The sequence below is a fragment of the Protopterus annectens genome, chromosome 8.part0 (assembly GCF_019279795.1).
Source record: "Protopterus annectens isolate FY-2018-M chromosome 8.part0, PAN1.0, whole genome shotgun sequence".
NCBI lineage: Eukaryota > Metazoa > Chordata > Ceratodontiformes > Protopteridae > Protopterus > Protopterus annectens.
Window position 1 is genome coordinate 197,624,098 of NC_056741.1, and position 26,518 is coordinate 197,650,615.

The 26,518-nt window shown below is 35.5% G+C and overlaps 1 protein-coding gene across 1 annotated transcript in view; it reads right to left on the minus strand.

The window, feature by feature from the left end:
• LOC122807984 (C-type lectin domain family 1 member A-like) overlaps nt 1–26,518 on the minus strand; it is a 369,777-nt gene that overhangs the window by 321,110 nt on the left and 22,149 nt on the right. Inside the window, exon 2 of the mRNA XM_044079006.1 lies at nt 4,846–4,950. Within this exon, the coding sequence (XP_043934941.1) occupies nt 4,846–4,950 (105 nt within the window). The remainder of the gene's footprint in view (nt 1–4,845; nt 4,951–26,518) is intronic.

A 26,518-nucleotide genomic window follows, 5' to 3' on the forward strand; every position in this document is an offset into this window, starting at 1 on the left:
AATAATGAACTGGAAATTGCTTTATTAAAGGAAGAATTGAGTGCCAAAAACTCCACTTTATTGGAAATCTAGCAAAGCGAGGAGTAGAAGAAACAATATTATAATAAGAGGTCTGCCAGAATTATGCAGCAGCAACCAGTTGATTGAGACCATTCTACAATTGTTTGATTTCATCTTAATACATTCAGAGGAGCTGGGACCAAGCCACCTGATGAGCAAATCTAATTCTTCAGTAGCTGTAATGTCCAGATCACCAACTGTAGACTTAAAGGTGGATTTCCAGTCTCTGTAGTTCTCAGGTCTGTCATCAAATCGTGTGAGGCCAGTTTTGATAAGATCTTTGCAAAGCATGTACTTTACAACCTGTGACACTTCTGCGTCTTCAGACTTTAAGTGAGGCGCTGTTGATTGAACAGTGTTGGTCCCATTAACAGTGGCACCATTGCTGAATGACATTGGGACATACAGTTGTGCAAGGGCATTAAGCTGCAAAACTGACCAAGAGTTCATGAGAGCAGGAGCTTGCAATGGTGCAGGGGCTCAGTTGACAGAAGATTGGTGACTACCTCCATAATGGGGTAAGTTAGCTTGAGCAGGGCTAGGTGTGTCGTAGTGACTTTGGATGAGAGGTACTGCAGCAGTAGTCACTGGAATAATAGCTCTAAGGAAGTGTCTGTGGCTTCAGGAGCATCGGATAAGATGGAATGCTTGCTGCTTTGGTTGAAGACATAATCTGTAGTGCATTTAAGATAACTCTCCATGTCCACTGGACCTATGCTATCTCTGTGACTCCCACTAGCAGCTTGCTCTGGAACTCTTAACCTTGTCATTGCTGTGGCATGTTCACACTGTTTTTCTAAGGCCTCTATTTCAGCCCTTTTGCAAATAGCTTCAGCCTGCCTTTATGCTTCCCTCTGTGCAGCTTCTGCCTCTCTTTCTGCCTTTTTGTGTGCAGCTTTTGCCTCTCTGTGGGAAGCTTTTGCTTCTCTGTAAGCAGCTTCTGCCTCTAACTGAGCCTTCCTTTCTACAAAGGCTGCCTGAATCTTAGCAGCTTCTGCATCAGCACAGGCTTTGATAAGTTGCTCCCTGAGCGTGGAAGATCTAGACTGTGAAGACATACCAGATTTGGTGGTGTCTGGTAGATGCAGAGTGAATAGATCTGGATTCATGGAATTATGTAATTCTAACTTCAGCCTTCATCCTTTTTTGTAATCCCTGTCATGATTAAGCTGATCAAACCTCTTTAGTTCTTCTTGTGCTTCCTCAGTGTTATATCTCTGTAAGAAATTGACATATTTTATGCATAGTCTCTGATAGCTTTGATAGGTAGAAATAAATTGCTTGAGTACACCCTCTAATTGCAGTGCATCACAAGCAGGTTGAGAGAGGGCAGCATGCATTTTGCACTTACACTTGGAGGATCAAAGATTTGATCTTGGTCTGCAAGTAATTCTGCATTGTGCTGTGTATCAGCCTCTGCTAAAACTGTACTGCTTTGATGAGACATTGTGCTGGTAATAAAACAGTTAATGCTAAAGTATTTTCTGAGGCAGGGAAAAATATCAAAAATGTATCAATTCTGAGCTACCTGGGTTTGCAGGGCATTAGTTTGCAAGAAGCTAGGCAGTGCAGAAAATGTCACGTTCAGTTTCATAATGGTGCAAGCATTACAAAGGGAAGAATAAAACAGTTTCTCTGAAGATATATGCATATATATATATATATATATATATATATATATATAAACACATTCCTTGCAAACAATCATTGCTGAATTGCTGACTCACCAAAGAATTATGCTGTGTAGTATCTTGCAGGCATGTACAGGCCCAAGTGAGCAAGCAAATCTTTAGGAGACAGGCCTACTCTCTAAACTTAAAAGGTATTAGGTTTCAATAGCTGTCCTGTGCTCTGAGACTGTTCTGAAATTTCCATAATCTGCCAAACATATTCACACTGTAACTTATTGATTGAGTGAGATCTTTATCAACAAAGAACTGTACAGGTACAGGATACAAACTTATTCTCAAGTTGCACTTTCAAAGTCCATCTACAGCACCTCACTGAATATTCCAAAGTGTTCAATATATTATTTATTTGACTGTTCTGCCTCAACTGGCTGTGCATATCAAGTGTAATCTCCTTATCTGTAGCAAACTGTATTGAGAAGTTTACTCACCACCACAGATAGTGTTAGCAGACTGTGACTCAATCAAAATGTCACCTGTGGAGACCGTTAAATAGTTTAATTTCCAAACTGTGTAGATCTTAATACAAGAAATCATTCCAAATAGGTCAAATAATGATGCTTTGACACACTCCAGCAATAGACATGTGGTTGCAATGGATTCTAACACACAACTGAAGAAAATGGGAGAGGAGGGAGGAGTTAACTAACAGAGCTAGGCTACAGGAAACAGCTAGGACAAAATACAAGAAAGTCAATTTCTTAGCTGAACAACGAACACACAAGCATGTGTTACATGGCAACCTCCTTTTTTTAAATAATTTATTCCCTTTCAGGTTAACAATTAACCTATGTTTGTGAAGGTTAGATTGTAAGTAGCAAAAATATCTCACTTGAATCACAGTAAGTCAAGGTAAAATTAGTCATATATATCTCTTAAAGATAGGCTACGTGATAGTGCAAGTAATTTTGAAGAGGGCTGTTATGAGATGTGCATGGTGAGTTGGTCTGATGTTGTGACCTACTTGATATAAGTTATCCTGTAGACACTGATCTGACAGTGCTGTGAGAATGTGATTGGGACCTCAAATGAGAGGTTCTGCTACATGTAGATGAACACTGACATGGCCTGCATGAAAGCTCTTGTGCATGTTCTTCTGACTAACTACAGTGCTTTCTTGAAAAGCACTTGTAATTTCATTTGATCTGCCCTGATATGTCTGAACAGTATCCTGTCCTCTTCCCTTTCCAAGAGTGACTCCTGTATGACTATGGTAAGTCCTGTATAGTGTACAGATGGAGGTAGTCGTGGATGATTGATGTGCCACCATACTGCAAATCAATCAGATTATGGCATTTTCACTACTTTGTGTCATTTCTAAGTAGTGCTTGGAAATCCTCACTCATAAACTTGATGACTAAAATTCTAAATAGGTTGTCCATAGTACTTTGAGCCCTATCAATGTAACAACACATTTGCTGCTGGGCAGCCAATACTTTACATGTTTCCTGGGGTAGCTTTAACAAATTCCTGCACTTGGCTATGCTTTTGTAAAATTATCACTGTGGACACTGTTACCTCTGAATGTCTGGTATCATCTTGAAAGTGCTACTCTAGGTATGAAGATACTGCTGTACAAATGCATGGGATTTCGACCTGCACAAGTGTGAGTGTAATGTTAACCTGTACAAGTGTAAGTGTAATGTCGGCATGTGCTTGACTCTGTGATGCACTGCCTCTTTCTGCAGAGTTACTAACATGTTGTGAGGTGCGAGATTCTGCCATTAAATGTGGGGACCATGTGTCACTTTTCTCAGGCAGTCTCATACATATAATTATGTTGTCACTATCGCTAGCTTCAGTGATCATTCTGCTGTTCATATCCTCCAAATGTATTGGTATAGTGGAACTATTTGTTCTGCTGCTGACCATGTAAAATGATTTGAAGACATTGTTAATAAAGAAATAGCATACTGTACTGTATGCTTATTAAAGAGGCATGGAGCACACTTTCCATGTATACTGCCTTCATTGTCCTTCTGTGCAGATGTGGAAAGTTCACAGATTAATAGTAATTGTCACGTGTTTAATGTAATCATTCCATGTCACCATTCAATTCTGTATATAAATGTATGCTGTTGTTTTAAAACCAACCTTCCTGAGCAGACAAGTGCTGCTGTAGATGTTAATAAAGGCCAGTGTTCACAATACCTCTGATTGTTCCAGTGCCATCATGTTCTGTCATAGTCATCCTCATGGATGGATAAGAGGTGTTTCTCAACTGGTGTTAAAGGGGTAATTGTTGGAGGACCACCAGTACTGGTATGGGCAATTGCATTCTGCCTCACCTAGCTTCTAGCATTCAATACCATATAATTTGTCATTTTCTTGTACCATTTTAATTTGCAGTGTCTGCCACATATTGCATTAATGTCAAGGGCAACTTGATTCTAGGTTTTTGTCCTCTTAGCTTGCCCCCCCCATTTACAAAACAGATGATTCCCAAATGTCCTAAGGGCTGTCATGTGGATCCAATCTACTTCATGGCTGAAGATGTCCTTTCTCTGACTTGATACCTTGCTTTGCATAATTACATCACATGAGAAAAAGGACAGGGTAAAAAAATATATATACGTTGATGTAATCATCAGTCAAGCAACACAACAATGACTATATGTGTCTTCCAATTTGGATTAATTGGGGCCTTGGTTTAATGTCTCATCTGAAGGATGACACACTCAGGAGTGGAGCACCCCCTTATGCTGCATTGTAGTGTCAACAATCAATATGCCTGGCTTACTGCATCACAGGTGAGTGTGCATCATGGATACTACAGGACTATGAGCTGAATCAAAATGGAAGGATAATGGGAAGTGTATCAGTCAGTCATTCTTTAGTACCATAAACTAGTGTTCTACAGAAAAAAATAATTTCTACTTTAATAAAGGTGCCATCATTTTTCTACAAGTCTATAACGTCTTCCACTGTAAACTTGCAATGTGTTTCTCCAATACCATTCATTATGAAGTTAAGTAATGGTTTCTAATTTACATATACATTTCCAGCATGGTTTACACACCTGCCTGTCAAAATTTGAGACCGCTGATTCAAAGGCAAACATATTTATGCAAATTTTATGTCACAGTAATATACTTACAGTAAAACAGCATTAAAATTCCCACAAATTGTATCACTTTCAAGAAAAATATAACCAGACAAGGTATCATGATGTATTTCCAGTCTGTAGACTTCTTTAGATGAGCTGAGGAACAAAGGAACAATATTTAATTATGTTACATTCGCTTATATTTACTGCAACATTATTACTTACTTCACCAAGACTGCAACTAATGTGGCAGGATAATACACTGATAAAGATCTTGGCAGATAGGTCCCCAACACACACATACACACACACACACACACACACACACACACACACACACACACACACACACACACACACACACACACACACACACACACACACACACACACACACACACACACACACACACACACACACACACACACTGGACCAAAATATATTAGTTTACTAATAAAGCAAATAACAATTACTAGTACAGGAAATGTAACATTTTCTTGAACCTGATTGCATAAATGTGCAGTGTTTGTTATTATCTGAACAATAATATAACAATAACCTATGGCCAGGTGTGGGTGATGCTGGATTTACCCATGGTTGGCATGGGAAGCCCTCATGACCAAACAAACTCAACCGTGGGTAAATTCAGTATTACCCACACCCAGCTGTGGGTTATTTTTTTATACAATGACAATATTTAAGAAAAAAGTTAGCTACTTTTCTTAAATAATGTCCTTGTATAAGCGTGCCATGCTGCTCTTCCTAGATTTCTCCCAGTATCCTGGGGCTTTCCTGATGTACTGCACATGCATATGGGACTTTTGCTCCCATGCTTACTCAGTACATCAGTGGTGTGTAAAGGAAGCAAAGGAGAAAGGACGATCTCCGTTGATTTTTTTTTTTTTTTAATTAAAAATCCATACCAACTTTAAAACCAATGATCCTCAGCTCCTCTTCACCACTAGAAGCTTTAAAATGTTATTTATTTATTTATTTGTCTTTTAGTAACCAGGTTAGTCCACTGGGCTGGTGGCCCATTTTCAGTGGAGACCTGAGGACAAAAGCTCCACACACAAAAGCAAACAACATAGTTTACATATACTAGTGTACATAAAAAAGTGTACAAGGCAACAAAATATTATTGCAGTAAAAATAAAAAAAAGATCAATTAACTATTCTTATAAATTCAAAATAGTAGAACATTGTAAGTTTACAGTATATCATCAGAAAAAAATTAGTTTACAAAATTGTAAATTTGCAGTATAGTCCCAACATTATGGAGTTCATTGGGTACAAAATAAATACATGAAATAAATAAAATCAAAAATTAAAAAGAAATGCGATCACCTTGCTCATTTAGACATTCTTCACTTTTAGAATAGCATATCTTTACCTTATTATTTCCTTGCAAATTCATTTCTATAAATGTTTTAAATCTATTATATGAAGTACATCTTTTACCAAAGTATGTTTAACCTTATTTATTCTTTGTAATGGAATGTCTGTATATGTACTGAATCTATTGTATGTAGTATATCATACATCCTCTGTATGCTGTCCTATTACATATTCTGTATAATGTTACTTGTATGTACTACATAGTTGTATGTACTGTCTTAATGTGGAGCCTTTCTCCTCAAGCCTCCACTGAAAATGGGCTCTTATGGCCCAGTGGACTATCCCAGTAAACAAATGCATACAAATAAATAAATAAATAAATAAATAAATAAATAAATGCACAACACTCCTTGAGCAACCTGTGCATCCTTTTGTCTGGTTACCACTGTAGCCTAATGCCTAAATTAAAGACACTACTGTTGTTTATCTCCATAACTGTAGTGATGAAGGATTTCTGAGACAGCTGACTGAAGCAGCTAGGAAGAGAATTTATTTTGTACCCAATTAACTCCATAATGTTGGGACTATCTGGTTTTAAATTGTGAACGGGTTTGTTTGTTAGAAGCAATATGAGTAGGGCTTCACCTTGAGCAACTCACTAAGTAGGGATTACTGGAAGTTCACCATCTTTGGCACTTTTTATGCCGGGGAAGTGGCTATTGGACACATCTGTTTCATTGATTTTGGGGAATATATAAGCAAGCTTCTACTGGAGAAGAGGAAATGAGGACCATTGGTTTTAAAGTTGGTACAGATTTGTTATAGACCAGTAATGCATTACTTTTTTAGTTAAAAAGAAAAAAGAAACTGGGAGAATTTCAATATATGGTAGAAACAGTATACAAAAAAATAAAAGGATGATCAGGTGGATAATGTATCTGATTTTATTTTTCTCTGTCCTGTCTCTCTCTTGTTGGTTTGAAGTGTCTAGTTTTGCAAGCGTATGTTTCTTTTTTTAATGAAGGAAAAGTAAAATTTTTATTGCATATATTAATGGAAGAAAGTCTGGGTAACCGTACTTTTTCCCATTGGTATATGCTGGATTTACAATGGGCTTGCTGGTTGTGCTGACCAATCAGCATGCTGTTTTTTGAATGTTAATGGCCAGTCTTTGTGCAATCTAAAATAATTAATGTGCTATGTACATTGATGATCTTAGTAACAGATACTATGTCATAAACTGTGTCATTCAAACAAAATTAGAAATTCTTGTTCGATGAAAGAAGTTATATTTCTACAGGAGGCTATTTTGAAGTAGTCAAATATTGATGTTCTCAGGAAGATATACTATTTTTAAAGCATTTTAGAATAAGATCTAATATGATCTCAAATTCCAATTAACATTTGTTGCATATGAGTTATAGAAAAACAGAATGTACTTTAAAAAAACAAGTAAAACACTGTAACATTAGATGCTTAACTTATATAAAGCTCAAATGGGCACTAATAATGTATGTTTGCCTGCAGATAGGTACTTCAGTATCTGAAAAAATATAGGATGTATTGAAAGTACTTATTGTCATGAAAGCCTCAGAGTGCCATGCATATTTTTTAATTTCAAAAATTTATTTCCATAAACATAACTGAAAAAATAAATTTGTACACATAATTAAATTAAACTTCTTCTCCTCATCCCTCTTCACCTGGAGATAAAATAATAAATGCAATAATTCCATTAACTTAGTTTATTTTATTATTGTGACAGACAATTCTGAATTTCATATAATTTTCAAGATAAACCACCATTTTTTAATTGAAAATTTACTATTCTCAGAGACAGGCTGATTCCAGGAATCAGTCTTCACTACCATACTTGCTAGTTACAAGAGTCTTTAAATAAAACCAAGTTAGTTCATACAGTCTATTCAAGATCCATATATAACAAGTGAAGTAATGCACAAAAAACCAAAGACAAGCAAAGAATAATCCACGACCTTGAAGAAAGGAACCGGAACTCTGCTAAAGTCCACAAGGCTGTATTTTAATTTTAAGGTTGTGGATTATTCTTTCCATATATAACAAGACTTTTCAACAGTGATTTGGTTGGTCAAAATGTTCTCAACTAAAGAATGGCTGGTATTCCAATATTTATGTAAATGTGATTAGGCTTTCTGAGAAATCCGTGAATAAGCAAAGTTGAGCTATGATTCATAGAGACCATTTATTCCAAGGCTTGATGACCTTGAATGTGTTTATGCAAATGTGCAAATAATGAGATGAAAATGAGTGATCCAAATCTGCATATGATAATGAAGTATGCTTTATACCATTTCTGATTCATTGTTATATCGTCAAATCTATCAGGAATGCAACTGGCAAAAATACTGTCAATTGCTATGAGCTTTACTATTTCTAGGTCTGAGTTACTTGTCTTGTCTGGGCCAAACCTGTTTGCACCCAGCAGCTCTCACCAGCCAAGAAGGCAAAAATATAAGTAACTTTGATAATCAGGAAAACCTTGATAGGGTCATAGTGGACAGGGGCATTATAAGGTTCTTAATGGGCATGTTTGATCTCATAGGGGCATTGGAGGAAGGCATAGAATTCTTATTCCTGTAGACACCAAAGTATGTATATTCCTCACTATACTTGCTATAAGGACCTTTGAGAGATAGAATGGAGGTACACTGGGGATCCCATAGCCTTCTGCCTTTGAGGATACTGCAGCAGTTCCTGGATGTACTCTTGGCAAATGTGGATCAGTACATCTATTTCCCACTGTCACATCAGGACCAAGTCAGGATTATGCATGGCTTTTATGGCCTGGCATATTTCACTGAGGTATTCGGTAGGATAGATTGCAGCCATGTTGCAATTATGGCCCCTCCTAATCTACAGGGGGGAGTGATACTGCAATAGGGAGGTCTACCAATTCATCAATTGTGAGGTAGTGTGTGATGCATGGGGGTGGATCACCAATATCTCTGCCTAGTATCCTGGCATTGTACATTATTCCCACATTTGGCACAATAGCTCATTCTCCCTCCTCTTTCTGCATAATAGGATGCCCAGTGGTCATCTTATTAGTAAGTGAAAAAATATTTTTGTATAGTATTTAAGTAGCTATTCACATTAAAGTGTATTGCTATAACTAATGATTTTTCTCCTGTTTTGTTCCCCCTTTTTCCTCCTTTTTTTTTCAGGTGATGCTTGATTTCCACTGGAGCACAGTTCATAGGATCATAGGATTACAGGAGATTGCTACCAATTTCATCCCAATACTACCATAAAAATGTTAGTCAATACTCAAGATTGCATTTAGTGATGACTGCGTATGTCCAGGAGGGTTGTGAGCGCTATCGCCAGTAAGAATTTATGGTGCCCTATTTACTTGTCCAGGTTCCTCTTGAACAGTGTCATACAGATGCTCTGTCTCATGTGAATTGGTAGCCTGTTCAAAAGACATGACATCTGACCCCCCAGCATGTCCTATTTAAGTCACAGGCCATATTTTTTTTCCATGAACAGGTAGCCCTAGTCCCATTTGATTTACAGATATGCAACAAGGTCATTAGGTTTGGGTCTTGGATTGCTCTGTAGGCCAGGCATAAGTCTGCCCTAAGAAGTCTATGTGATATGGACTATTTTGATAGGGACTTTAGTCGGTCTGTGTAAGACACATGTGGGAGCCCCTTGATATTCTTTGTTAGAAACCCCTGAGGTCTCTCCAATTGCTGCAGGTGCTTTGAATGGTACATGCTGAATGAGGTGTTATACTCAATTATGGGCCGGATAAGTGCCAAGTATGGGGGGGATAACTTCTATTGCTCTTGATGTGATGCTTCTACATATCAAGTGTGTTATGTAGAAAGTCTTCCTTACTTCAGTAGACACATGGTGGTCAAAGTTAAGGTCACAGTCGACTTGTGATCCTAAGTCCCTTACCACTTTGTGGGTACTTAGGGTATTGTTGTTGATTTGATAGTGTGAAGGGACATTGTTTGTGCCAAAGGGAATGATTATGCATTGCATTGTATTCACTTTGAGACCATGACTGAAACACCAGTCATAAGTCTGTGTGAAACCCTCCTGGAGTATACTGACATCATCTGGGGGTTCAATAATTGCACCTTGTTTGCAGTCCTCTGCAAACTTGGTCAGCCACAACCCCTTAGTTTTGATGTTAATTTCTGAGATGTATATACCAAACAGTAGGGGGCCCAGCACTGTCCCCTGTGGTACCCTGCTATCAAAAGGTCTGCTGGCTGATGTGGAATCATCCACTTTGATAGTGTGTGTCTGGTTTGTGAGCCAGTTGGCAACCTATCTTACAATGAAGGGGTTTACATTAAATTTGCTAAGTTTATTGGTAATGCCTGAATGTGGGATTGTGTTTAAAGCCTTTGCCAAGTATGATGCATGCAGATTTGCCCTTGTCAATGGCGCTGGTCACATTTTAAAGAAATCCACCAGATTTAACAGGCAAGATCTGCCCTTGATAAAGGAGAACTGGGTATGATCCAAAGTTTGGAGGTCAGCTATGCCTTTATTTATGAGGCCCATAATGATATCTTCCATGGGCTTATATGAGGCTGGTCAGGCTTATGGGTCTGTAATTCCCTGGGTCTGTTGCTAGGCCACCTTTGTGAAGAGGAATAACTGTTGCTATTCTCCATTCTGCAGGAACAAAGCCTGTGGTTAGGCTATAATTGAAAGGGGTACTTAATGGAGATGCTAGTTCATGTTTTAGCTTGTTTAGAAGACAGCCTGGGATGTCATCTGGTCTCATAGAGGCTGTGTTTTTTGCCTTGGACGAGGCTTTCAGGACCTGATCTTCAGATATGTAGAGTGGAGGGGGGGTTGGGGAAGGTTTATGATAAGTTAGGAGGGGGGTAGGGGAGTGAAATTTTCAGCAAACACACACACACACACACACACACACACACACACACACACACACACACACACACACACACACACACATACTCATTCATAGACATCTGCAGTCAAGTATAATTACTCACTAACCTGAAATATTGCAGTAAAAATAAGCAAGGGAAAGGATTAAACTTTCTAAATTAGTACAAAAAGAATCAAACAAAATCAACTAAAAATACAATAAAAACTTAGCTCTACAGCAGCAACGTTTTGAAAACAATTTCTGCCTAAATGGTATGTATTAGTTGGAATAGCAGACCTCCAGTGGGTGGGAAGACCCACGGTCTGTGAAACCAGGACCCACATCATCTCTTGGTGGGACATTATTTCCTTATAACAAAAAGCTTGTATAAACACTCACATAATTACTTTGCATGATATTCCCAGCTACGTATTATGACTCTTCTTTACAAGCAACCTAAAAGACTGAGTTCATTCATTGTGGAATGATTATCAAATGACCATATTTTTCCCTAGATTCTTCCAGGTGTTTGTGTGTGTGTGTGTGTGTGTGTGTGTGTGTGTGTGTGTGTGTGTGTGTGTGTGTGTGTGTGATGTGAGGGTCTTTATCTAGGGTAAAAAGTGAGGGAGTGTTTGGGGAATTGATGCAAATAGAAGAAAATAAAAAATAATTGTATGTCTGGGTTATAGATTGCTTGGGCCTGTTCTGAACATAGCTGGGATTACATGCCTGGATCTATGAATCATTAGTGTTTTGTTGCAGTTACTTGTATCAGAAGTAAAGTAACCATGCTTTTGTTCTCTTTATTTCTACTTCAGGTGAATCAGCAAGATTTGCTACACTTTTTCATATGTGCGATTTGCAGTCTTAATACTATCTGCAGTTGCTCTTCTTTCAATTGTTTAATATTTGTAGTTGTGTCTAATGAACTCCTTACCTCAAAATGTTTCCTTCCTGCCTCTTTAGAAATTCAACTCCTGCAACATGTAAGTGGCATTTTGAAGATTCTGTTATAAAACACTGTATCTGTTTTAATTGTCTAACATTTGAGTTACATTTTAATGTACTGTGCCGTATTAATGATTTGACTAGGAATAATTTCATTTAATTTAGTTGACATAATATTATGCAACACAAAAATATTTAAAACCTTGGGAGGTCAAAACATAAAACCACGACACTACCAAAGTCATAAAACACATTTTTTGTAGGTTTGCACGCCCCATTCACTGCCTGACATGATGTATCTATTTATCTCTATCTACCTCTATATCTTTCTATATCTATGTCTATAGCTATCTATATCTATCTGTATATATATATATATATATATATATATATATATATATATATATATATATGTATATATCAATTCTCAGTTGTAAATTCTAAAGGAAGAGGGAGAAAGTGATAAAAATGCAGCATTTGTGATGTTCAGAATGAATTACTGTTGTAAAAGCCTAAGCTATGTGGTTTTACCCCACCTATAAACAACAAAAAGCTCAGCAAATCAAGGTAAAAACAAACTAGAATAAAGATAATGCAAATCCTCTATATTTTTACTCCATAATACAGGAACAAGGTTATTAAACCTGTTTTGAGGCTGACTGCATTTTTTACACTAACACCTGAACAAAGTTTAGAACACACTATTTATAAGTAAGCTGTATCAAATTGATGGCATCATAAACCAAGGACAACAGCAAAGCACTAGTAAAGTCATTAAATAAACTCATGTATCAGCTAAGTGCTTCTGTATTATGTATGCTCAGCTTAATAACCATAAAATGTGATGAAAAATGCAATTCTATATATTCTGGTGTGAGATACAAGTAATAGGTACTTCATAGCCCTTTAAAGTTTTAGAAGTATGTTAAGTATTTTACATACAGCATTCTTACATATGATCAATATGGGCAACATAAATATCTACATAATATATATATATATATATATATATATATATATATATATATATGTGTGTGTGTGTGTATACATATATATATATATATATATATATATATATATATATATATATATATATATATATATATATATATATAGGCCTACGTTGATTCACTGAAAACTCATTTCACTGAATTTCAAAGCACTCACACCAAATTGCTGAAAGCTCAAATCACTGAAAACTCATTTCACTGAATCACATTTCACTGAATGTAAATACTGTTGGGCAAATAAAATGTATATGCCCTATTCTCCACTATAGTGCAATCCTGGAGTTAGTTTATATAGTTAGGGGTGTGTGTGGGGGGGGTGCCCCCACCCCTCAACTACATATTCTTGCCTTATAATCAGTGAACTTATTCCTGTTCTTTAGCTTAAAATAAAACTGTAACCATGACTTATTTACTATTATTATGCTGTACCTACACTATATAATACGATCCTAAATACTTTGACACTATGTAACCAAATAATTATTTAATTGTGTTTTCTTTACTTTGATTGTAACTGTGAATACACTGTGTAACACAGATATGTTTAATTGTCTTTCTTTACTTTACTTTGATTGTAACTGTGAATTACAATATATAATGCAGAGCTTTTCTCCCTGAGCCCAGTGGACCTCATCGGTCATCAAACTGAAATAAATACATAAATAAATATGCTAACTCCAGGATTGCACTACAGTGGGGAAAATGGCATTTATGTTTTATTTCCCCAACAGTACTTACATTCAGTGAAATGTGATTCAGTGAAATGAGTTTTAAGTGATTTGAGCTTTCAGCAATTTTTTGAGGATGAATTGAAATTCAGTGAAATGAGTTTTCAGTGAATCAAAGTAGACCCGATATATATATATATATATATATATATATATATATATATATATATATTATATATAAAATATATATTTATATATGTATGTGTGTGTATAGGTCTACTTTTACTCACCAAATTTACACTTCTTCGAATCGTATATTGCTGACCCCACTTCAGCGAAACACGAGTCAACCGAAAGCCCTGACTACCGAACATCTTTCCCTGAGCGAAAACCACTTGGCCACCAGGGAAAAAGAGTCAATGGAAAGACCCCAACAAAATATACCAACTCCAAGATTGCACTACACTGGGGAAAATGGCAAAATTGAACCTGGTGGCCAAGTGGTTTGCTTCTTAGGGAAAGAATTTTGGTAGTCTGTTTACGAATTGAAGAAGTATAAATTCAGTTAGTAAAAGTAGACCTAGATATATATATATATATATATATATATATATATATATATATATATATATATATATATATATATATATATATATATATATATATCTGCACACACACACACACACACACACACACACACACACACACACACACACACACACACACACACACACACACACACACACACACACACACACACACACACACACACACACACACATATATTTCTATCTATATCTATATATATATATATATCATCTTGTTCTATAACATTAGTATCATCTATTTACATGTCTGTGTGTGTGTGTGTGTGTGTGTGTGTGTTTGTGTGTGTGTGTGTGTGTGTGTGTGTGTGTGTGTGTGTGTGTGTGTGTGTGTGTGTGTGTATGTGTGTGTGTGTGAGAAAATATGCAATTGAAAAGTGCAAACATGAACTTATAGCAATACAAAAAATCAATCTTCACATTATAACCACAGCACTGAACTGCAAACACTGCAAATAGTCATATACTTACAACACTAAATTTATTGCATAAGTGCTTTCCTTCTTAAAATTAGACTTGACTTCCTCAAATACATGTGGTCACTGTTTAAAAACATTTAATACTAAATACTATGCTTCTATCTAGTGGCTAAAATCTATAAAAGACAGCTTTCAATAAATATAACCAGCAGCTTTAAAAATCCAACATAGAGTATGCTAAAGCCATAGACTTAATCAGGACATTAATAAGCAAATGGAATAATTTGTTTATAACATTTGATGATAGGTTACAACTGATAAAAATGTTTTTGTTACCTAAAATATTATATATAGCACAATTCCTTATACTTTCACCAGGAAAGAAAATCTTTAAAGAAATCATTTCAACTCTGATGACATTACTATGGTACCCCAAAAGAAATAGAGTGGCATATGCTCATCATATCAGAAAATGGGAACAAGGGGTTTTAAAATTTCCAGAGATTGAAACTTATATAAAGGCATCTATAATTAAAATAGTGATGAATTGGATAAATCCTAGATTCTCTTCCAATAGGAAACAGTTACACTCCATTATACTAATGAATGAGAATTGTTTATCAAAGAATGCTTTGGTAACTGACAAAGATAACAAGATATGGCACTATTTAAATTTAAATTTACAGTATAGTACAACAAATTTAAGTAAACTAACACTAATAAACAATATTTCTGATGTGTTTAGAAAATGCATTAACACAAATTTAGATATAAAACTGTGGCATAGATTTTTAATACCATATACTATTACAAGTGATTTCCCTGATAAAACACATAGAGATATTTTTGGTTTATGGGAAATAATAACCTATTTTGTTGGTTGCAATCTACTGAAAACCAAGCTTTGAACACACAAAGTATATTATCAAACTATGGCCTATCCCCTAATGACTGGTTGGTTCTTCAGAGTGTCACAGCATACACTAAGGATCTGTGTAAAATAACACATAACTCATCCTTCAAAACCGAACAAAAAAATATAAACTAGATTTTTGGAATTCTGTATAATAATATCAATATTAAGAATGAATTATCATATCTATATAACACTTTAATTGTCTATAAGACTGCTCCTAAAGATTCTTACTGGCAATACCTAACTAAAGGGTTTCAAGTATTATTATCAATGGAAGATAAAACAAACATTTTATTTTCAGTTAAACTAACTTCTTACTCACAATTCTGAAGGATTTTTCATTGGAGAATTCTACAAATATCCTTTTTGACACCTGAGAAACTCTCAAAAATGAACCCTTCAAACAACAAGTTATGTTGGAGATGTCATCTTTCCACTAATGCACGGACTGGTCTCATATTTTTTATGACTGTACTAATATTAAACCATATTGGAATGAGATTAACAAATTTCTTCAAGCTATCTATACTGATATATTTGTTTTGACAAAGTATTTAATTTTATTGAATGTTGTTAATAGTGATAATATGAAGAAAGATTTTGCTATGGACAATGTTAGCAATAGCCAGAAAATGTATAATTAGAAGATGGAACTCTAATGTAGCACCCACAATGGCGGAATTCCTATCATCACTGAAGAAATGCATACTAATGAAGAAAAGAACAAAAAAGAGTTAAGAACGTTTCCTAATCTGTTGGTTAATAGTCTGTGGAGGGAAGTTTTGAATTTGATTGATACCCTACAGATGGAACCAAACTCTTTCTAACTATCATAGTTTATATATTAACTTATTATTTAACTACAAATGTTTTTATCTGAATCCTTTCTGTCAGGCTGAATGTAAATACTGTAAATAGTTATTGAATGTTATGAATGTATTAAATGATTGTATTTCATCAAAATAAAAATCATTTCATAAAAAAAAAATCCAACACAGGTATTTAAGACACTATACATACATATACATACATACATACAATATTTCAAGCACGGGCATTAATGCCCTTCTAGCTTGCCAATATACCAAAACACTCATTCCCATAATAAGTGTCCAGGCTGTTCTTAAAAATTCCTAAACTAGTACTTGCTTTAATGCAATTTGGTAGTCTGTTCCATGCATCAGCTACTCTGTCAGAGAACCAATTAGTACACTTCTCTTTCCTATAGAATCTTCTGCATAGGTCATCTGACGACTCTCTAGTACTTTTTGATAACCCAAACATTCCCAGAGGTAGCTGCCTTTAAATGCCCTATATACTTGAATAAGATCTCCTCTTGGATATCTGTAAGAGACACTGTACGAGTTCAGATATTTTAGTATTTCATAATAACTTAAATTTTTACATCCATAGATGCCCTTTTTATATTTCTGCTGTACTCTTTCCAGTTTGCTCATGCTTGTTTTCCATATTGCTATTTTATACTCAAGTTTGGGTCTAATGTAACTAACAAACAATGACTATCATTTTTGATTTGTTATACTTTATAAATCTTTTTATACAACCTATAGTTCTATAACTATTATTAACCAATTGGTTGATATGATTAGAAAAACTCATAGCTGAATCTACCCATATACCCAGTCCCTTAAATATTCACCTTTCAATTTATGTCTCCCAAATCTCATATGCTTAGTTTTTGATGTATTTATCAGCATATTATTCTTCAGTGCCCAAATGGCCAATTTGTTCAAGTTATTTTGCAGACATGCCTTATCTGTAACACATGTAATCAGTTTACTCAATATCAGGTTACCTGTATATAGACAGTAGAATCCCTCAGATGAAAAAGTTAGGTCTGAAAGATACAATCTAAAACAACTAAGGGTCTAGGACAGAGCCCTGTGGGACACGTTGACTGTAACCAAGGATTTCACCTGTCCAGTTGCTGTATGGTACTTGCCATGACCTATTTGTAAGCCATACAGCTATCCATCTTATCAAAAGAACATCATTACTTAGTTGTACTAATTTATTGATCAGTGTTTTGTGTATGACCCTGTTAAATGCTGAAGTTAAATCTATATACTGTAAATTACATCACAGCATAATTTTTCATTCATAGCTGTTATTATATTGTTAAAGAACATCATGTTGCAGGTGGTAATAGATCTGTTTTCAACATATGCACCAACCTATCTAGTTCTGACAATAAATTCTACAATATTGCTTTCTCCATTAATTTCCACAACATGAAAATAGACTTAAGGGTCTATATGACTCTGGGCTTGTTCTCCTCCCATTTCCCTTGAAGACAGGTTTAATAAGGGCATGTCTCCAATCTTGAGGAGTCTCTCACATTTATATGACCTAGTGAATAATAGATATAATGCTACCATAAATTCTTGCTAAAGTGTTCTCGGGTCATTGTTATTAATTCTGTTTCCTCCCTGTGCTTTATTTGGTTCCAGTTTGTGCAGTTCTTTTTCAATAGAATCTAATCTGGTTCAACTGTCTGGGGTTGCCTGGATGTCACTAGGATAACTTATCACCCCTTTTGTGTAGCCAAACTGTTTTATATCAGATTTTGTAAATAAATCAATAATTTGTTGTGTCTGAGAATACATTTTAGAATCTGCACACAGTTTATCAATGTGTGTGTCTTTATTCCTTCCACATCTTATGTATTTAGAAAAAGGTTTCATATTATGCTCAGTATCTTTATATACATTTTCTTCAAATGTTTCTTGATCTTGTCTCACACTTTGCTTGATCCGTTTATCCAGCTTGTTTATTTCAGTTTTCAAAGTTGTAGTTCAACCTCTCTTCCATTTCTTATACTTTTTATCTCTCACCTTAATCAAATATCTTGTTCTTATGCGAATATATCCCCCTGATGTTGTATGTCTTGATCCTGATGTTAAACATTTTTTTGATTTTTATACTCACACAATTTCTATTTCAAAACTTTCCACATTCCATCTGCAGGTTTTCTACTAAACACCTTACTCCAGTTAGTTTTACATAGTGACTGTTTTGCTTCTATATAATCTGTAATTAACATTCTGTGCAGTGGGTTATATTTCAGTTTGGCAGAATTATCAAGCGACTAATTAACCTTTATAACCCTATGATCACTGCACATCAGTGGTGATAAAACTTGACTTTATGTATCAGTAATTTTGTTAGGAACACAAACAATATCTAGTATGTTCCATCCCCGGTAGGTTTTTTTACAATCTGAAGCAACTGTTGTTTCTGACTATACTTTGTAAATAATTTTCTTACTAATGTTGAATCAATATTATTCTAGTCGGTTTCTGGTAAATTTACGTCTCCAGCTAATATTATTCTTCCCTCCTGTGTTTCATGCAAGAAATGTATGAATTCCTCCAGATCATCTGCACTTGACTTTGGCAATCCATATACTTAACAATTGTTATATGTCCCAGGGTTGTCTTTATTGTCACAGTTACACAGTCTATAGTATTGGTGTTATCACTGAACATGTAATAATCACATGTCATAATTATCTTTAATCCCTATCATAACACCTTCACCTGATTTTTTTTGTTAGAATGTCTGTTACAGTAAAAACATTTATACCCTGACAATGTTTCACAAACAATAACAACATCAGTATTGTGGGAACATAGCAAATTTTCCAATAAAAAAAAACTGTATTATTATTGCTCCTAGCATTAACAACCATCACAGATGCAGCAAATGTTGCTATCTGTGAACTATTAAATTTTCGACCTGGCAAAAGTCCTGCCTTGTGTTCGTCAAATATTGCAAAATATCTGCTGTAAAAATTCTCTTCCCTGATCTTGACAAATGCACACCATCCTGTCTGAACACAATTGCCCAAAACTAAGCTTGGATGTCCTATACATTTCCATTTTTCCGAACAGGACATTTTTTTCCATGTAGGTATTTACCCAAAATAAATGCAATATCAAACTTTAGACATTTTTACGTTAATAAACTGGTGGTGGAAACTCTGCCATTAATATCAGGGGGATTTATTGAATTTAAGAAAATCTGCCGATGTAATTACCATCTTTAGAGGTATGTTTCCCAGTCACCACCCATCTCAAATGGGGTAACTTTCTTCAATATCTGGAGCACAATTTGTTTTTAAATTCTACACAACTGTTGGAATGATTAGCTGGAGCATTATTAGCATCCTTTTTCGTCATCTCTTAGTCATGTTGACAATTCTTTTGTGTTAATACATTTACTGTCTTCCCAATATAAAATGTTGGGCAGGTGAAGCATTGAACCAGATAAACGACACGAGGGGTATTGCAAATGAATTTCCCATTAAGGTAAATGGTTCTGGCATAATTACCTACAGTGAGACTGGAGCCCTCCTGCATGTTTCACATTTAAACATACCTTTTGCAGCCATCTTATTTTCCCATTTTCTATGAGGAACCTTTTCAAAAATATTCTTCAAGTTAACACACTTCTTATAAATCACAGTGGGATTCTGCCCCAGTTTCCCATCCAGCTCTTGTGTTTTGATATACATGGTCCATTTACATGACAGGAAGTTCTTCACCTCCTTAGTTGTACTGTTATAACTACAAACATGGGACCTAGCAAATTGTTGTGTATCACTAATAGTAAGTGGCAAGCTGGGAGGACTATCCCTGATACAAGACCCGGTGATGTCCAACCTATAGTTTAATACTGGTTTATATTGACCATTTCTTTCTTTGACAATGTTGGCAACCAATCACTCTATGAAACTCAGTGAGTAATTCCTCTCATGAAACATTCTAATTAAAGTCTTAACTTCATATTCAAATATGTTGCCTGCAGATACCAACCCGGGATAACCTTATGAATTGTGTTTTGACCAAATGTTTTCTTCTTCCGAATGGGATGATTGCTGTTAAATGTAACAAGCTGTTAGAATGTGTTGATTTTCTACAAATAGTGGACATAAAACATCCCTGTTCAACATCCTTTGAAATTATCGTGTCTTAAATATCAAAGGTTTACCTATTGTACTGACCTGTAATGTTAAAAATGGGGTCATTGTGTTTAAATACTCTTAAAATTCATCACGTTCAGTGGTGTTGTCAGACAAAATAATAAACACATCATCCAAAAAAATGTATGTAGCTATTAATACTGGTACTGCATTCAGAACGGAATACAAAATTCCTCTCCGACCACCACAAAATAATGTTAGCAAATACAGCACTACCAATGCTCCGATTGCTACACCCCTTATCTGCTTGAAATATTCTATTTCAAAATATACAAAACTATTACTCAGAAACCAAGTCCATAGCTTCAATAACCATGTCAGTAGTTTGTGTGGTTAATTTCAAGCCACTGATTAAGCTTCCTGTAATCATTGTAACCCTTCATTGTGGGGGATGACCAAAAATAGGTCCATGACATCCACAGTCAAAAATATTACTCTATTTTTAAAAGGCACGTGGTGCAAAATATCCAAAAAATGTCAAGTATATTTCAGAACATATTTTTTGTCATCAAAAAAAAAAAAGATTTCAAGACTTGATCTACAGATTTCACTAGTGACTTAGTTTTTGACTATGTTGCTACTATAGGATGGACGGGTGGATCAGCAACTGATTTATGCACTTTTAGTATGCTGAACATGTTTGGAATTATTGGCTTCACCACTCTACGATACTCCAAAGGGGTTGGAGTCTATACCAGAATTAATAACTAGATCTTCCAACCAGTAATCATTCCACCTATATGCCCAACTGATCTCATTCATATTAACATTTATGAAAAAATCTCCATAATGCAGGAATTGTAACACTTTTTGTGAATATAAATGGCAGTCCATCACCTCTGCTCCCCAACCCTTGTCTAGTTTCATAATCCTAATAGACAGGTCAAACGAAAGTTCCTTGACTAATTTAATTTTATCTTTCAATAGAGTAAAATAATCTGACCATTTATTCAAAGCTCTCATCTCTTTCTCACCAGAGGCTTCTTTTGACTACCAAAACTGGATGCAGTGGTGATGTAAAAGTGCTTGATCTATATAATCTATGTTTAAATTCACCGCTGCGACCATTGTTGTTAAAAAAGAGCCAAATTTAGCTTATGTACAAACAGTTTCAGTTCAAGAATGCCATCCACCATGTCGAATTTCCTTGCAGGAACAAAAGTAAACCCCTTGCAAAATAAATTACCAGACAAGGAATTAATTTTTAAGTGACTGTAATTGAATATATTGAAACCTTTAAACAGATGTACTATACCATCCATGGAGGGCATATAATCCTCCTTAATCACCTCCATTGTCTCTGGTAACCCTTTGTTGAGTGAGTGTTCTCCATCTGGAAGTTCTTCCTCACTGGTGAGTTGTTGCCATCTTGTGCATTTGACCTGTGGTTCCTGTTGTATATCCTCAATGAACATTGTAATCCCCTTAGTTAATCCAAAAAAACCCCTCACCTTGTTCAAACTCTTGGTTAACCAATCTGTTGTTGGGACCCTTGTCTTAATGACTGAATTCTCATCTAGTGCCCTTACTCCTAGCAATGCGTAATGGGTATGGCTGATTTGTTTCATATTGAAACTAGTCTCTCTCCAACTTCTTCTCTTTCTTTCATATTACAGTAGCCACTTGTGGCCAGACAATATGTTGTCAAAAAACAAGAGTTACATAGTCAGCAACCTATGACAGCTCCAATGCACCATCTATTAAAGTTAACAAGAATATGAAGCCTTTTTTTGACCAGAAAGAAATTATAATATTGTTTTTGTTTTCGTCTATACCATGTTACTTACTTAGATGTTTTTATTTTTATCATAAAAAACAGAGAATTTGATTTTTTTAATCTAACATCAACTATTTTTTTAAAAATAATTCATCAGTCCCATCTTTTATTCCATAATCTTCTTTTTTATGGTTATCCTACTGGTGGGCAAAGCTTGAACTCTCAAGCTTACATTGCCCAAGGTTCAAATTGTTGACAAAGTTCCACCATATATGCAGAAGTGATTCCCTTTTGGTGGGGGGGGGGGGTTCTACCTTCTTCAAGATGGTGCAATAGTGGAGGTGGTGTATATAAGTTCAAGGTATGGAGGGCTTGTCCCCCACATCGAGAGTGCAGGGGGTGTTTTTCAACATGATTTTCTTTGGCAAATGCAGTTTGGTGATTCTAATCTTGTAAGCATTTGCTTTCGGGCACTCATAGTGGAATCCATGTTTATTTGCCTATCTTTCTCATCTCTATTTTTATATACAACAATTCATCACATCTTCTTTTCCATATTGTCCTGAGAGCCACAAACAATATTCTGTTCCATGTTTCAATTTTACATATTTTTCTTCTCATATTTTAAATATAGCATTATATCCATTCTTATATTTTTAAATTCGTATTACTTTTTACAACTTCTCCAAAACTGTTTATTTTTTTGGCATTCTGAAAATGTTTTGTTGTTTTTTTCCTCACTACACTCACTACATGTTCTTTGTGACAGAACCTTATATTTCATATTACTTTTAATTGGTAACTTATCCAACAAAATTCTCCATAGGCAATCCCTTGCTTCATAAAAAATATCCAGTCCTTTTCCTTCTATCCCTTACTGCATTTCCTAAATCTTATTTTAATTCCTTCCATGGATTTACCATATAATATGGTATATCACATTTCTATCAACAACTTTCTGTAATTGGTCAGTATTCATTCCATATTTAAAAACAGATTTACATTCCTCATTTCTCCATTCATATCATAATAATCCAGAGAGTTTCCCCAGCTTTATGTTTAATTTCTTCCAAATGTGAATTAAGTAACTTTTCCTTATACCCCCTATGTTTGAACCTCTGGTTAATGTCATTACATACTTTCAATTCTGTATGTGTTGTACAAAGGCATTTAGCTCCAGTGTATTGTACTTTTGAAATACTCCTGACAGTATGTCTGAGATGACAACTAAGCAAAAAAATATATATTTTTGAGAATTTCTTTCTATATATGGTACTATGGAATATGCCATTATTAGATTTTACTATATTCATATAAAAAATGTCCTATTTTCATCACATTCCTGGAAAGGCTCACCCAGACTCTACTGCAGTTAGCTGTGAGGAAAAGGTTAGTTTGCTTTTTATTTGTTGTATTTTGTATTACTTTATTACATGTTTCTATTTTGTATACTGTCATCTTTTTCTTTACACTGTGTTTTACTTATATTCTGCTTTTAGCTGCATATTAACACTTGAATAGACACCACAACTCTGTCTCTTGTGAATCAGACAGAAATTTTTCCTACCCTCCCAGTTACTGTTGTGTTCTTAAACACCACTGCCTTTCTAGCTGCCTGCCCCTTATGTTAATTTGACCATATATCTCATTTTCTCTCTGCTTTTACTGGCTGGTGTAAGCACACAATTATCATTTTGTGAAATCACTTCTCTTCAACTATTTAAATTTATTGGCCATCCTACTGTATTGCATAGTACCATAATACAAAAGTGGCCACCCCCTTTCAATCTATCTTGCTGTTTTAAAAATAGTGACTCTCCACTAAAAACTTAACTTTTTAGGTAGGTAAAACTTAAGTTACCTACTTTCACATCTAACTTCTCTAGTGCACACTGCAGTGTTTAGGATAAACCATTTTTTTCATCTTATCTTTAAGCATCTATTGCAAGACCACCTGTTATTGGAGAGGCCACATTCTGCCTCTCGGTAGTCATCTTGGGATTAGTGCTTCTGTTTTCTCCTGGTGAGAGAAGGAGTGCAGTTACATTATTTTCTGGAGACTGCTGATCACCAGAAAGCTTAATAACTGCTTTATAGGTGACAGATTGGAATCTGTGCTTATATTCTGATCCTGGTGAGAGTTGGAGCAGAGTGCATTGATTTCTGACTCTTTCTAGTTGAAGAGTGAGTGTCTGTGCTTAACGTACCTGATTGGTCTGGTTGATATTCAAGGCATCTACCAAAAAAAGGCATCTACCAGAAAAAGGCTACAAGCCTGCACACCCTTTCAACATCTGGGACAAGACTCTGGATCACCAAACAGGCCGTGACCTGCTTCTCTTCTTGGGATTGTTGCTACCATTTCACAGAAGCAAAGGAGTACTGTATCCCAACAGAGTGAAGTTGTGCTGACACCAGCAATAGTAGTAGCCAGGCAATAGCCATTCATGTGACTCCCCACTTTAAATTTTCTTCTTGACAAGCTAATTCTTTATTTTTCAGTAAGTACTGCTTGATTTCTTCCTAACTTCAGAATATCTGCCTAAATACTTCATCTCTAAATTTTCAGGGTCTACATGTTAGTTTCCCCACAATTGTTTAGCAGTGCTCTGTACAGACTCAGACACCTTGAGTGACATTTTTCCTGTAAAAGAAATTTATAAGGAAACAGCTCCAATACTTAGTAGTAATGAACATCCATTCTGGCATGTCTAAAGGTCAGTTTCCTTTGTTTTCTCCTATTAACCTGGTGAACTTGGGCATTCTTAGGCAGTGAAGCAACTGCTTCATGTACATAGACAACCCTCGCCTCTTACCTCCCAAGACTAAGACTTGTGAGCGATACACTTATATACCCAAATTGGCAGCAGTGGTGACTGGTGACTTCAAATCAAAGGGGTGTTGCAGGAGATAGCTGAATGGGTGGGGTCAATGGGAATGGGTGTGGCCAACTAGAAAGGGGAGGAGCTATGCTCAAAAATCACAAAAACTGTAACTTTAATTAAATACACTGCCCTGGGTGCCAAACCATCATTATGTGAGTCCAAGCTAGACAAAATGAAGTGTAGAAGAAAAAAATATTTCAATGCATTGGCTGCATGACAGCTTACTTAATATCTAGATGGAAACAAAAAGGTTGTGAGGCACGAACAAATAAATTACTTTTTAAATACATTACTGGAATGCCAGTCAAAATCAAGTATAAGAAAAACAAGCAGCACTCAATTCAAGCCACTTCCCTTGCACTGCAGTTCTAATTATAATTTATATTCAGCTTTATTGAAGTACCAAGTAACATGCTGAATGTAGCAATCTCTGTGATACCCCCACTTGTAAAAATGTTTCTTATCCAAAAAGACCTGCTGCCTGACAACAACTATCTACTTGTTTCATGGAGAAAACATGATCAAAGTAAAAAATGAAAAGCAAACAAGAAACAAGATTGAGGTACATTGTTTAAAGGATTACTGCACAGGTTATGGACTACATATGATAGATTTGCATTCTTTAGTTTGCAGGTAAAGCCTGCAAAGATGAGTGCAAGTCTCCAACAAATGTAATGTGCTTCTTAAAATAAAGTAATCCTGTCCTATATTACAAATACTGTCATATGTATTTCAATACCCAAGGCTTATACGTTATCTAGTTATATAAGTATTCTCTGTATGGCAATAACAGAAAGGCTTTCAATGTTTGAAATGCTTTAACAGTATGCTTATTAAAGCTTACTTGCATCGTACAATCTCAGAGAACCTTACCTGATGGTCATTAAAGCATTGCTACTTAAACACAGAGCACCAGGCACTTTCTGAATAATAATACGTATAAATCAACAGTATAAAAATATGACAGAAGCCAGAACATTCTGCAAAATCAAGGACAGATTAAAAGCCACTGTAGTATTTGTGTCTGCCTTGGATGGGGGGATACTCTGCACATTTACACTGCATAACTGCTTCTTGCCTTGCTTGGACACATCCAGAGTCACTACATGGGGGAATGGGGTGCAACAAGTATGTCACAATTTGAAATGTCTCTGGCTGTCTGTGATGGTCCTGGCACATGTGTCATACCTCTCAACCTCAGAGCAAGAAATCTGGACAAAGCCATACATAGAAGTGAGACAAAGGCCCAAAAACAAGGACAAATTTTAAATATTGCTCTTATAAACGTAGAAAGATAATAGAATAGTAGGTCT